At 36.2% G+C, this 15,307-nt stretch overlaps 1 protein-coding gene across 1 annotated transcript in view; it reads right to left on the bottom strand.

The window, feature by feature from the left end:
• The window catches only part of JMY (junction mediating and regulatory protein, p53 cofactor), a 65,490-nt gene that overhangs the window by 11,665 nt on the left and 38,518 nt on the right, over positions 1-15,307 (bottom strand). The window contains exons 5-8 of the mRNA XM_030968008.1: positions 12,946-13,111; positions 9,459-9,646; positions 3,236-3,322; positions 630-725 (exon numbers count right to left, since the gene is read on the bottom strand). Coding sequence (XP_030823868.1) covers positions 630-725; positions 3,236-3,322; positions 9,459-9,646; positions 12,946-13,111 — 537 coding nt within the window. The remainder of the gene's footprint in view (positions 1-629; positions 726-3,235; positions 3,323-9,458; positions 9,647-12,945; positions 13,112-15,307) is intronic.

Here is a 15,307-nt window from a genome sequence, read left to right as displayed (position 1 = left end):
AGCTCATGAACAGTTGCTGGTTAAAATAAGTAAATTTGCTTCATTTTACAGAAGTTACAGAATTCAGGAGCCTTGCAAACAATAAGGACATGAATATACTTCTGAAATACCACTGAAGACAACTTCCCAGCAAAGAAACTTCTCATACCTTTATTTTTTTAATGTATACAACAAAAAGTCTTCACCAATTAATACAGTCTCTGTTTTCTTTCACTTTCAGCCCTTTCCTTATTCCTTCCCCTTCATTCCACTTTCTATGCACTTTCTGATGCTTCCATTGTAGTAAGTGGGGGCAGGTATTCTAGTAATCAGCAGCAGGGGCCATGTCAGATGACAATGTTCTTTGTGGGAAGTATTGTTTAGATTATACTTCTCAGGAATATTTGCCAAGTGTCTTGTCACAAGGTATAGGTGTAAGAGTAAATAGAACCTTATTATGTCACTGGGAATGCAACAGCTAGAGTAATCTGTTACCACCAATGCCATATTTTGTTGTGAATTTTCCAAAGACCAGTTAATTATATAATGAAAGAGAATCACTAATAGGAAAGTGAATGCCATTACTGGAATGAGTGACAAGCTCTTTGGGAAAGAAAACAGCCAGAAAAGAAAAACTATTCTTCTGTTACCTGCTTAAACGTACGAAGTCTGTCCAGTGTTTTCTGTCGTTCCTGACTAACCCAGGAGCTCTTTCTTTCCTCTTCATCTTGCAATTGATCTCGTTTCTGAGAAAATATATGGAAGACATGTAAACATTACATCCAGCGCTGTATTTGGCTTCATTAGAAAAAAAACTCTTCTAAATGTGAAGAGTTACTTTAAAAGATACTTCTCAAATGAGTGTAACCTCAAAATTTGGCTTCTGACTTCCCCTTAAAAAATAGTACACATTTCCTGGTTTGTTTTGTCAAAGAAATGAAAAACTCAGGAAAAAAATGTTTCAATCTCGAACAGGAACACTTGGCAGATTTGTTACTTTGAGACATGAGAAATAACAAGTGACAGAATGCTATACTTGGAGAGGTCCCACTGAATTAAAATTATATAAATTAGCCAGAGAGCAGAGCAGTATCATTTCCCCCTCATTCCAATAACAAAATGACAGTCCAAATCACAAGGCTGTCCATTTAAACAAGCTGTATTAGTATTCTCAAAGTACAAGAATTCACAGAACTTAGCATCACAAAGTTTTGAACCAATAGCGAGCAAATTAAGTAAATGTTTTCATCCTCACATTTACAACAGTAAATATAAGTTTGTATTTACTCCAGCTTTTGTTACTTAATCTAGCTTGATTTTACGTAATTGCACTTAAGTAAAGGTCTGAAGCTCTTTCTCACACCTGGTACAGTTGTTTTCACTTGTGCAGAGATTTTACCTCATGGAAAACATACCTTTGGGTACATCTCCTTTAACTAATCATTCTTTCTTACAGAATTTCAGGAAGAGTTACTACACCTTTGAAACAAACACTCACTCCTCAGTCAAATTTACTGGAAATGGAAGCTTATTACCAGAAGGTGAAATTCTGGTATGCAAGTTCAGAAGCTATAACGAAAAGTGATGTAACAGCTGACCACAAAGCAAAAACCCTGAGCAAAAACAGCAGCTTTAATTCTTAAGATGACTCACAGCATTTAATATTACTTTTGAAAGCGTATCTTCATAATCAGAAATTCTGATCACTTTTGTGAACCTTTTACTCTCACTGAGTCACCACAAAAGCAGTGTCTGCCTGCCATTTTCATAAGTCAGCTAGTGGTCTGGTGTCCTTCACAAAAAGCCAACTCCTGTGATTGGAAGGAAGGAAGTATAGATGCATTAGGGAGAGAAAGATGAGAACATGTCTGAAAAATAGTAAGGACAGAAAACAGAAAGAGGTGAAGAGAAGGAGAAGCATATGGTAAAAGAAAATAAGAACAATGGCCAAAGAAGTTAGAACAGAAACATAAAGAAAGGAAGAAAAGTAGTTCTATCACTGTACCTTAATGTTACATATGCATTCAGATCAATTTTTTCCTGAAGCAGTCTCAGAATCAAGGGGGCTTTATGTTTTTTTGTTTTGGTCGATTTGTGTATTTGGTTTTGTTTCACTTTTAAGTAAAATAGTAAAATTGCAATTGTTGTTGGTTTCAAATTTGGACTCCCCTTTTCCAAAGTTTTCTAAGAGTTATCTTTTCAAAATTCTTAATGAAATCCAGTAATTTAAAGCCTATTTTACCATAATGCTAGAATTTTTCAGTCACACTTTTACCAGAAAAATCCCACACAAACATTAAAAATTAGCAAAGGTTCTTTATATCATTCAAGCAGGCAACACCATAATATAAAGCTCTGCAGTACTTGAGAGACAATGAAGTCCTTTGGCTTTGTCAAGTCTTATTTGTAAGACTGATAAATGGCCTGCAGTTCATACAGTAACTTCCTCTGCCTTATTATAAGAACTGATAAAAAAAAAAATTCAATTCCTGAAAGAATATTCCAATACATACTGCCTTTGACAAGTAGCCTTTCCACAAAATAAATTATGCAGCTGACTTCCTGGACAAAAATATCAATGTTAAAAATGTATAAGGATGAAATAGAATCACTTTCACTAACCTAACTGAAGCCTGAATTAAAGTGACTTGGATTTCAATGCATCTTTGTCAGTGATCTTTATCAAATATTGATACTATATCAGCTCCCAAGACCTAGTCCCAAATTTGAATATTCTTTAAGATAAGCCTATTAGGTACAGCATAAGAGACCAGCTGGTCTATTCTCTGCAAGAAGACTATGAAAAAAATAATGGAGCATCCATCTGGAACTAAAAGTTTATACAACATAATTCCAGTAATTGCTTTAGTAGAAGGAAGAAAAGTAGCAACTGAGCTTACTAAGATTCAAGAATAAATATGTGTGATTTCCTTACTCCTATCAGCATAGCGAACGTGGTATTCAGAGATGTTCAGAATCATTTATCTGCACATGATGATAAACATAACAAAACACACAGAATGTCAACCTAGCATAAAGAACTGTTCTACTTGCTTGGTTCCCATGTCTTCCTAGTACAACTATATACTCCCCCTTGCCAGCATAATATGACACAGAAATCCATGGTGCAAAGGTCAGGGACACACAGCATCTTTTGAAAGAGCTATCACTCTGAATGCTCCCGTAATTAATGTATAATGAGGAATGCAAGCTATTAATGACAGGCTAAGCTCAACAACAGAAAACTCAAACTTACCAGCTGAACAGTATGGTGCACTTTGTACTCCTTCTCGCTCTGGTGACGCTGTTGGATCTTCTCATTATGCTTTGCAATACAGATTTCCTGCAGGGACACAAACCACAACCTATAAAGCATGCAATTTAAATACAGATTTACATTATGTCATATTTAGCAAATGGCAGGTAGAAAAATAGAAACTGCAGAGCCTATTTCATACAGGCTCATTTAACTTACAATGAACTGTAACTAAAAAAAAAAACAAGCCAGACCACCCCAAATCTATTATTTTTAACTATCAAAAGAGTAGATCCAAGTGACAGCTGCTTGGAAAGTCTGTTCTACAGGACCAATATAAGAGTAGCAAAAATCACCAATCTGTCAACACTTCATAAAGCCCTTGTTTAACCCCATGTATTTGCACCCACGGAAAATAACTAACTCTTGAATGTACCACATATTTCTACTTCAAGTAGACAGACAACTTCATTGGATGATACCGAGGGCCAGGAAATTGGACAGTATGAGCAATGGAATTACAAGCACCACGCAGAACTAGAACAAAGTCAGACGTACAGTCATAAACAAATCTCACAGTTGCACAGTTAGCAGTTTGGAGTGTGACTCCAGATAGAGCATGGAGCTGATGGGGCTCTCAAGTATCATTTAGTATGACTTTCTGTGTAGGTTCAGAAAAGAGCTTTGCCATTGAAAGCATTGCTGAGGGAGCTGATGAAGTAAAGCACAAAAATAAGGAGGGAAGGGATTAAAGAAACCACTATTTTGGATGCTTAAAAATGCAGAAAAAGCTGTTCTGCAAGTTGTCTATGGACATGCTTTGATCACACGAAAAAAGGAACCAGTGCTCCTGTATAGGACAGCAAAACCATCAATATTGCTGCTGTATATAGGTAGCTGACTAAAGCAAAGATTTCTGTGGAAATACTGGTCCACCTTCATCAGAGGTATATCACAGAATGGCTTAGGTGGGAAGACATCATGAAGCTCATCTAGTGCCAACCTCCCTGTCACAGACAGGGAACTTCCACTAAACCAGGCTGCTCAGGGCCCCATCCAACCTGGCCTTAAACATTTCCAGCGATGGGGCATCCACAACTTCTCGGGGCAACCTGTGTCAGCAGCTCACCACCCCCAGAAATTTCTAACAGCTATTCAAATCTCTCCTTGTTTAAAACTATTCCCTCTTGTCCATGTAAAATATCTGCCCATGTCAAAAGGCACTTTCTCTCTTTTTTATAAGCTCCCTTTATGTTCTGAAAGGCTGTACTGAGGTCTCCCCAGAGCCTTCTCTTCTCCAGGCTGAACAACCCCAGACTGTCATTACAGGAGAGGTGCTCCAACCCTCTGATCATCTTTGTGGACCTACTCTGGACTTGCTCTAACAAGTCCACACATATACACAGCCAAACATTGCTGGGTTTTGTATTTCTTTCTGGAGGTTTTTTCCCCCTGGTGAAAAGAGTTAATCCTGTAACAGTCAATCAATTTAATTTGTAGCTGAAAAGTACAAAATACTTCATCTCTGTGTTTCAAAGACACAGCAAGCTACATAATACTAACAGAAAATCTGAACAACTTTCTATAATACTCCTAATTAGTTCACAGTTTATTCTCCATTTAGGTTTTAAATATTATAAAATAATGAGAAAATGTAAATTAAGCATGGTTTGGGTTTTTTGACATGTCTCAGATACTAAGGGGGCACAATTCAATGTATTCACTTCAGCATCAGTATTTAAACATTTCTGATTAAATGCAATAATGAAAGATATTTTAAATATGTAAAGAAGACAAACCTGACCAAAATGTATTTCGTGCTGAGTTTGTTTTAATAAACAATCAATGTAATTAGATCTCTTTCACATGAAATAATAAAAACTATTAGGAGGGGCTGAAAACATGTTGCAGGACAGGATTAGAAATCTGAATCATCTTAACTAATTACAGAAACGGTCTAAGAAAAAAAGGAAAGGTTGCAATTTCTGAGGGACAAATGCAGGGTTCTACTTGTAGACAAGATTAAGTGACTTCAAATAAAGGATGAAATTAAAAACACCCAAATGGCAGCTGTAAGAAAACCAACTGGATGATTGGAGCAGATGACAAGTTCAATATATACCAATGAACTCTGGCACAAAACACCAAAACAACAAAACCAAACATAATAAGTGGGTGTATGAGCAGGAATACACAGCCTATTGCACATGCAAGGTAGTCCTTACTTCTAAGCACTGGGAAGCAGACACATCATGGAATCATCAAGTTTGGAAAAGACCTTTAAGATAATTCGGTCCAACTGTCCACCCAGCACTGCCACTGTTGCCACTAAACCATTATCCAGCACCAAATCCAGACACTTCTCAAACACTTTCAGGGATGATTTTACCACTGCCTTGTGAAATTATGTCCAGTGAGAGCAACACCTCAGAAAATATGTTGATCAACTGTATGGAACTGGGAAAGCAACAAGAAGTAATACCCATTCTTTCTTTAATCAACTGACTGATTTCACAGTATCAAGTTGTACTTCTATTAAAGAGACAAAAACCGAGAGCTGAGGAACCATTTCAACCTCTGTCACTGCACGAACTACAATGTGTAAGATTAGTAACGTGGAATATATGTAAAAGAGATCTGCATTCGTATTATATCTAACTAGTTCCAGTTAGTCCTGCTTTCCGCTTTAACATCCCAATTAAAAGGCTAGCTTTACATGTGCAGAAACCATATTTTACTATACGCATTCAGTGTAGTTACAGTCTTATGCTGCTGTTGTTGTAATAGAAGTTAATAACAGAATACCAGTAATCCTATCCCAGCTGTCACTGCATCTTCATAACACCTATTTTGGCATGGGCTGTGCTTTAAAATGTGACTTTCTAAAGATGCCCTATTAAATGAACACAAAAGCATGTGAGGAAGTTTCCTAGATGAAAGCACACATTATGAACACACCCCAAACAGCTTCACCAACCAGTTGCTTCTCCCACTCTGCTTGTGATAAGGAATACTCTTTCTGGGTGCAAAGTAACTTGATTTCATCACAAGTTTGTTTTTTCAGAGTTTTCGCGATACATTCTATACCTTTTTTTTCACCTTGATTCCTTGCTATAAATCTAGCTCCCTAATAAATCAGCTGTTTGTTCCATATGATAATCTAATTAATACTAATGTGTAGCCAGCAGGGGGTAGACTGGCATAACAATAGCAATTTCCTGCATGAAAAATCTACAGCTAGCTCTCTAGAAGTAAGGAAAAAAGGTTAAACTGCTACTAAAAATTTATTTTTTAATAACTCACTGTCACCAACACAAAGGAACATCAGAAAATGATTGTTTAACAAATGCAAAGAGATTTGTATTAAAAAAAAGAGAATGAAGAGTTTATACTCATGGTAGTACAGTGGAAAAACATCAAACTCTGTAAAATCATGAATTTTTAAAATGCCAGTTCAGTTATTCAAGAGTCATGACTGAATTATGTTTGTAATACTCCTTTAACGGAAGTTTCTAAATAAAAGCTTGCTATGATTATTTGACAACATCACTGAAAAACTGATATATAATCTGCAAAATTAGGGAAGGAATATCTGAAAAACAAAATAGAGACTATAGTCACTGAAGCTTATATTTAAATTACAAATCGTCTTACTCTACGAAGAGAAATTGATTTCCTTTCATAGTGCTTTCTCCTCAATAGAAAAATTTTCAAATACCTGGATGATGAAATTACCTTCTTCCAAAAAATAAAACTGATGACAGAGAAAAATTTCCTATTGTTTCCTTAATCTTGATATCTGCTGCCAAAATCTTGATAATGAGAAAAGACTGTAATTTCTAAACATATTGCAAGACTGTCCTGTACACCACTTAATGCATAGCTTACTTTTTGTTTTCACCTACAGAACTGACAAGCTTAAAAAAAAAAAAACAACAAAAAAGAAGGAAAAATCCCACCAATACGCCACCAAAATCCCACCAATCCAATCCAAAAAACAGAACACCAGTTTAAAAGCCTGTTTTAAGATACTTTGCTGAAACACGCCAAGTCAGAAACACAATCTGAAAAGCATTAAGTACACTCTCATCTCAGTTCAACAATAAATGTTTCTTAATTGAGACAGACACAGAGATTTACCACACAGTATGTACTTTCCATATTCACCCTCAAAAAGTCACTTTTCTTCACATAGCATTCAGTCATCACTGCCCTCATTCTCACCATCTACAGTCTGCTTTTGTATCCCATCTGTATCTCAGTTCTGCATACTTAACCTCCAAACAGTTCAGAGCAAGAATACTTTTTTTCCCCACAAACAGAAGTACTCACATCAGGCACCTTAAATAACATTAATGAATGTTTTACAGTATCACTAGAAAGGCCATTGAAAATGCAGATTGCTTAAAGAGATGAGACAAATCTATGAGCTTTGATTTTCAGGTAATTGCCAGAAAGCTTACTAGGACTGTGTTATCCAGCAGTAAGAAGAGAAGCTAAAAAATGGCCATATTCTTTTCTGCCCAAGTGCTACACAATGGCACACAACAGACTCTGCCCTTTCTTTCTGCTCAAATAAAGATCATTTATTTTCTCCTGTAAATTTAAACACCCATTGTTCTACTCTGTGATTTTTCTTAGAGGCTAAATATCTCCCTGCAGCACTCAACTACAGAGAATGTTATGCTGGGCAATGACATAAGTATGAAATCTGGAACTAGCTCTGAGAGCAATGTGATGCCCAAGTTCCACACAGAGACATTACCTCAGGTCCTGAAAGCAGCATAGCTACAGCTATCCCAGCACAATGTTGACAAGATGTAAGTGTACCACTCCTGCATGCAGATGCAGAAAAGCACCACTACCACACACAGCTCTGCATCTTGTCAAGTGCATAACCAGGCATGCTGATACTCCTGCTACAGCCAAAACCAACTCCTTCAGCTTAAAAAGGTATTCTATCATAGCACAACACTGAAAGAAATGAGCCACTGAAGGTGACTAGTTCATTATACAGATATATGGCAAGCTAAAAAATCTCTACTCCTACTTCAGGGTTTCTTCTTGATCTGTGAACTTCAATAAGTTAAGCAAAAAACAGCAAAAAGGCTATCACTTTTAAACAGGTTTGTCTACTTTGTAAGGTGCCAGCAATGTCTTTTCGTACCCAGGAGAAAATATCTTATTATACTATAGCCTGTGTAAGTTAGCATAACACGACAGGTAAATTCTCTTAAAATACTAGCAATGTTCCTGATACCTTTTCTCTTTACAAACTCACGTAAAACAAACACAATGACAAAGCAAGCTACTTCACATAATTGGCTAACAGGAGACCTCTCTTCTAATACTTCATTTGCAGTCTTCTCCATATTGGGTTAACTAGAAACCAGGCAGTGGTTGACAAAATACAAAAAATAGAATACATAAAATATATCAACAGCTTTTCATTTGCTCTGTTATGCTTCAGATTTAGATACAGAAATAGATATATTAGTTATGAAGGGAAGGCAAAACCTGAAGGGTTTACTGTCAATCTGCTAGAACTCTTTATATGAAGGGGTCATTTTCACATAAAGGGTATGACTGCAACCACACAACCAAACCAACCAATCACTCTAATCCAGAATGAGGCCTGTCAACTGACATTTCTGCATAGTTTTACAGCACATAGTATGGGGTGGAACTGATTTTCTAACAATTATTACAATGGTCTCCCAAAACTTTGACCTAAATAGCACACCCAGAATTACAAATAAAGAATACAGAGTGCATTTCATATAGATCTGCCAAACACAGAGTATCAACAACACATGACATAAGTTTAAAAGGATGGTAAGAGAATGAAAATAGAACTCCCTAGTGAGAAATATGCTTGAAAGTTCTTTTTGGCAAACATATACAAAACTATGCCCATACTTTTACTGCCCATAAAAATATTCATTCTAGCATGAAAGTATTCTGATTATTTAATAGAAATAAGTTTATTTGTTGACTTCAAAGTAATTGAAGGTTCCTTTACAGCTACAAGAAAGGTAAACAGAATCTTTAATGTATCAATATAATAATACATGCTATTTTATTTTGTATTCTGCAAAACAGCTTTTAGCAAACAATGAATGTAATCCACAAGAATTCTGGAAAATTTGTATCTGCAAGGAAACCTTTTGAAGTTTGATTAAACTTGCTAATTATGTCCAAAAAACAAGCAATTAAACAGTACCTTCTTATTTCTGAGGTATGCTTTCTTGGCTGAAATACGCCCACGCCTTGCTTCCAGCTGGCGGATTTTTTGTTGTAACTTTTGCAGCTCCTCTTTTTGCAAGTGTACAGATGTTGCCATATCTTCTTTTTCAAGCATGGCTTCCATACTTTCGTAAGTGTCATAATACACCACCTCATCTCTCTTCTCTGTTTTAAAGATGTCAGCAATAAAAAAAAAATCAAATCAATGGTTTGCATTTGATTAACATTTTGTTTTCCTCAACAACAACCCTCCCACTGACTTGCAAGATATGATGCAGAAGAATGCCACAGCCCTTTCAGAGGACTACAACCAAAAATCAATAGGTCAGAGGAAAAACATTACACAGCAAGGCACTGTGCAGCTTTAAGGTCTTTATGAGGAACAGAAATCAATACCAGTGAAGATCAGCCTGCTATTCAGGCAAGCTCAGAGTATTACAACACAAATGCAATTTTAAACATACAGCTATAACGTGTAGCCAAATTTGAACACAATGCCCATGCATGTCTTTGGGTCTCTCAAGGGACCCAAGGTGTGTAGCAATTTTCTCTGGTCTTCACCATGAAGTTCAGGATAGACAAGACTATCTGAAGTCCTCGGTATGAGATTCTTCTGTTACAACCAACTCGTAATTTCATGTAAGGTACTCAGACAACAGGACACCAAAAATCCTCTCACAGGTTTTTGATGTCCCAGTCACTGCTCCTGGGCGGGAGGGAGAGCAACTTCAAGGCAATCCTTCAAAGCATTATAGGCCTGAAAAGGAGGTAATTACTAATAGTTTTATGAACACATGATTTTTAGCTTCCTGAGTGAAGCATTTGGAATAACACCGAGTTCATCTTTAAATGCTGCCTTCTGTTCTCTTGCCAAGAAGGAAAGTGTGGTGATTATAAATCCTTGAAGATGTTGGGATGAAGAAGCAGTGAAGACCTCTTGTTCTTATTCCACTGGCATACAAAGTAGGATATACTCGTCATACAGAAAGAAGGAAATGCATTACTGCTGTCTGAAACAGGCAGATGCAGCTGGCATGTCTGTCAAGTGTCTATTCCACAGCAACATCAAACTTTCTTTTTTTGAATTTTTCAACTACTTTCAAAGGACTGTAATTTCTCCTACTTCAGCTACTTGATTATTTAGGGACAGGCACAGGATTTTCCTCAGTACACAGTCCATTTTAAAAGCTGTTGTCATGAAGTTGTCACTTCATGTAATTTGTGTGTACAGTCTCTGCTGCAACCAGAATTCCAACTGCCATGCTGATTTCAGCTCAGCAGAAGCCATGGCAGGACCAGACAATAAAGCACAACAAGATATTCACCTTAAAAGGAAAGTTAATAAAATATACCAAACAGTCCCTTTACTTCAGCACTCAGTTTAAAAAATAAAAACCCTGTAAAGCTTCACCAATATGTAACTGTCATGTCACTGGAACTCCCTTTGAGATACCACTGAGTAAGAAGACGACTCATGGCTGACAATTATATTTCACCATGCAGTTATAAAATGGGAGAATTTACACCTGAATTTTGCTTCACAAGACTTTAACGCAAAGTTAAAACCAGAAATATAGAAGTTCACTCATCACAAAACCATTTTGACAAGAATGTACTCACACTTCATACAAATAAGATAAATTGTAAATTCTACCTAATAAAGTCATGCTTTTTCAATTTCAATGCAGGTATTTGCTTAATGACTAGTGCTGCTCACAATATGACAATCTATGATCACTCAATCCTTTCAGATCCTTTGCTGAATTTGCAAAGATGTTCCTCCAAGTCACAGCCAACTGCAGTCAATTCAAACCATGCTCTCAAAACATTAGTTGAGAATTCTCTGAACTATCTCTGCAGAACCACTACAGTCAGACTAGAGAGAAGCAACAGCATCTACTCAGCTTACACACATGAATTTCAAATAATACAGATGTGCAAAATCAAAGTCTCTTACTTTACTATCAGCACACTTCAAAAAGAAAGTTTAACAGACCATGCTTTTCTTTTGACATCATAGGAAACAACACATATTAAAAGACCATTAAATGTTTTAGATGCTTGAATTCAGATTTGGTATTGAATAGCCTCAAACGTATGTAGTCACTCGCATATCACATTATTTTTCACATTAATTGTTCTATCCACCTGAGAAGGTAATTTCATGTGTTGAACACTTCCCAGACATTTAGGAACTGTATTTTTCATCTTCTGTCCTATGGGATAGTTTTGGATTTATTAATAAGCAGTATCTTACAAATTTAAAATAGCAAAGGAAGCAGAATGGTGAACTGTTTTGCTGCCATGAGGGAAGGAACAGGGTGACGGTTTAGGTGTCTGAGGGTTTTATTTTGGATTAGGTGGTGGGTTGAGGGCTTTTCTAAGATTTCTGGAGAAAACATGAATGACAAATTATATTGCCCTGTGACATTTTTACAGCTTAGTCTCTGACAGCCCAGACGTTTTACTATCACTACACCAAAGACAAAGGATTTTGATACACGTCTCCTCTATCTCCTGTTCAGGGGATTTCTTTCAGTTCATAAGTGAGCAGATGTCTTCAGTACCAAAACTACATGTCTGATTTCCCAGTCCAAAATCTATCTACCCCAAAAGCACTAACTAATTCTCTACCCAGTCAAAGCTGCCATATTTCTGTAACCTATTTACAAAGTTTCCAACCCTTATGTTCCAAGCATAGTTATAGTTGTTTCCATCAGAAGCCATAAAGGTGGAGATTAATGTTACAGTGAGACAAATCTGTGATACCTTTGTTTTCTCCTTTTCCAGTGGCAACTCAAAATACAATCCAGCTTCAAACTTCTCTTAGGAGAATTTTCTATCCACAGCAAATTTTTTATTCAACCCCTACACTCTAAGAACAGTAAAACAAAGCTTGCTTAAATACAAACATTAAAGATAGAAAGGTCTAAAGGACAGAACTGGATTGAAAAATGCTGAATGATTTACATGTACTGTTTCCACAGTTTCTAAGCACACGAAATGTAGTAGGATAGTTCTGGAAGCATAAGGTTTTCATTGCTGCTCTGAATCTGAGATAACAATATGAGCTTCAAGCGTAGCAAATGGAATCCCATTTGCAGATATAGCTTTTGAAAGCCAATCACTTTCAAGAAATGAGTAATATCAATGAGTATTGCGTATTTTCAGACAAGTCCAGTAATTAAGGCATCTCCTCCTCCCTGATCTTAGTTCTTCAAAACATACATAGTTTGCATATCTTATATGCAAATTTCCAAATACAGGCAAAGAGAACCATACCAGACCTTCTTTATGTGTATGTATATGCCTTATAAACAGGTGTAAATTATAATTTAACAGTACTTTTGCAGCTCTTCACATGGCAAAGAATCTGTTCTCATTTCATTCCCACAGGCTTCCTGGGACTCCTAGGAAGAAAATTATCTTTCACAGATTTGTATTAATTGAAATAAATGAAGCACCTGACATCAATCTTCTGATGCTTTCAAGCTGTGCTGTCAGTAGCAGCTCTTCACATTTCAAGATCTCAAACTGCACTTCATATAACTGAAGCTGTAGATCATAGTAATCAGCTTCTAAGTGGTCCAAATGGGCTAATGCTTCTGTACCACCTTTCAGGCTCTGCATCTAAATAAAAAGAGAAAACAACAAACAAACAAAAACCATACAACTCCAGGATAATTATGAGAAGAAAACCACAAATTTTATGATAATCTCTAGATACTGTCCGGTACAGTAAATACAACATGTTAAAATTGAATAGATCAAGTCCCTAAGATATGTCCTGATCAGACACACACTTTAGGATGCCTTTAACAACTGACTTTTTTTCTACGTGGCAATGAAATAAATCCATTGAATTATATTTTGCAACTGCAATTTGCAAATTTTCTATTTGCATTGAATTACACTTTGCAACTGTCAAGTGTCAAGTCATACAGTGCGTAGTGTGAAACATTCCTCACACTCTTTTACTCTACCACTTGATTCTCTGAAGGTACATAATTAAATTAGAATTCTCGTATCTTCAATCCCAAGTCTAGAAGTAGGCATCTAGAAAGCTACAGTTTAAAACCGTAAAAGGAGAAATGTGAAAGGAGGAAACCTGTAAAAGGAGGAAAAAATGTGAAAGGATGTGCAAACAGGGATAAATACATGCACTGCTCATCCTGTAATGACAATTTAGTTGTTCTGTTTTTTCTGGAGTCCTTCACAGGAGAAAATACACAGATTAAAATACTTATATATATTTCAGTACTCATTTGTATTATATGTTTGAATAGAAAAGTAACACACAACCAAAGTGAACTGCAACCATTCTCTTTCATTCAGTCAAACAAGATTTATCTGTTCAATACAGTCAGCCATTCAGATCTTATTTAAGAAATACCAGCATGTAAGGGAATCTTATGTGCTGAGGCTGGAGGGAATTCACACACTTCAACAACCTGCATGCAGAAGAGTTAAGGGACACATCCAAATTCTTTACCTGCTCAAATTACGTATACATGGTAATTTCTCTCAGATACTGGATGAAAGTAATGGTAAATTTTAATGGAGATTTGTGATCTGTCTACCTCATTATTCAGAAGAAATGTCCAATTTCATATTATAGACAGTCAGTCAATAAAGAGGGATGTCTACCAAGCAAAAATACCCAACCTCTTTAGCGATACATTTAATAAAATATTTGCTAGCATGTTCTGTACATTATGGTGTTATCTTCAAGTGTAAAACTGAGTCTGTAACGAACAGCTACAAATGGGTTCCTTGGGTATTTAAATATAACTGTAGTAAACTAGAAAGGTATCTGTACTGAATTAAACCAATGATCCATTTTAGTCAATATCCTGTTTTGGGAAAATATTGCAAAAATCCAGGACAGTGAAACAAAACAGGCAGTGCAGTGATATCTTCCCAAAAGGATTCACCAGCCTCTAGCACAGCCTGTAGCACAACTTAAACCACACTGCTGTCTCTTATCTGAAACAGACTTACTAGACTTAATAAATACGTTTGTCCTATCCCTTTTGGTTTTTTTAACGTGTAAGCTTTAGCACCTGCACCATTATCCATTGATAGGGATTTCACAGTACAATTTAACGCAAATAGTTCTGTGTACTACACTTAATTCCATATAAGACTGCTAGACAGAAGATCAGCTGATCAATTCTTGCAACTTCTAATTTAAGTTTCTTCTGCTATATTTTGTACTCCTGTATGCATTTTTGTATATCAACTATTAGTCTGAAAACTCCAGTAAGTCCTTCAGTGAACACAGAAACCTTACAATCATTAATGTATCATGCATATGCTAGAGTCCTCTGCTACACAAAAATGTCTTGTTATGCCATTTTATCACTTTGCATCCATATTAAGTTACTAATTTGACCTGAACAGTAAATGACATACTGATTGCATAACTGGAGCGACCTACAGGGTACTTTTCAAGACAAAAGGACTGATTCTCTTGAACTCTCCAATTTTCCATATAAGATGGATAATGTTTATTGTTCAGGCACGATATTAGCATTTTTCCAGGAATTTGACATTTTTCAAGGATTTCCTCGCTGTCAAAAGGCAAAACTTTGGTGGGTTTTGAGGTAAGGAAAGTCACTGTGGGAAATGTCTGGTTTTTTTAAAATTAAGGTAGTGTCAAATGTGACCACACCTAAGAACTTCCCTTTCTCCACGAACCGTGAAAATTACTCACACCTTCATAATTTTTTTCTTAAAAACAGATGTTCCAAAATTTAAATACTCAATATATAGAAAAACTGAATAAAGACATAAAGAGACACACAGACCATCTCCAAAAGCATC

This window comes from Camarhynchus parvulus, chromosome Z, assembly GCF_901933205.1.
Source record: "Camarhynchus parvulus chromosome Z, STF_HiC, whole genome shotgun sequence".
In the NCBI taxonomy this organism is placed as follows: Eukaryota; Metazoa; Chordata; class Aves; order Passeriformes; family Thraupidae; genus Camarhynchus; species Camarhynchus parvulus.
The sequence above is the reverse complement of the archived record's forward strand: the minus strand, read 5'-3'. Positions and strand labels throughout refer to the sequence as shown.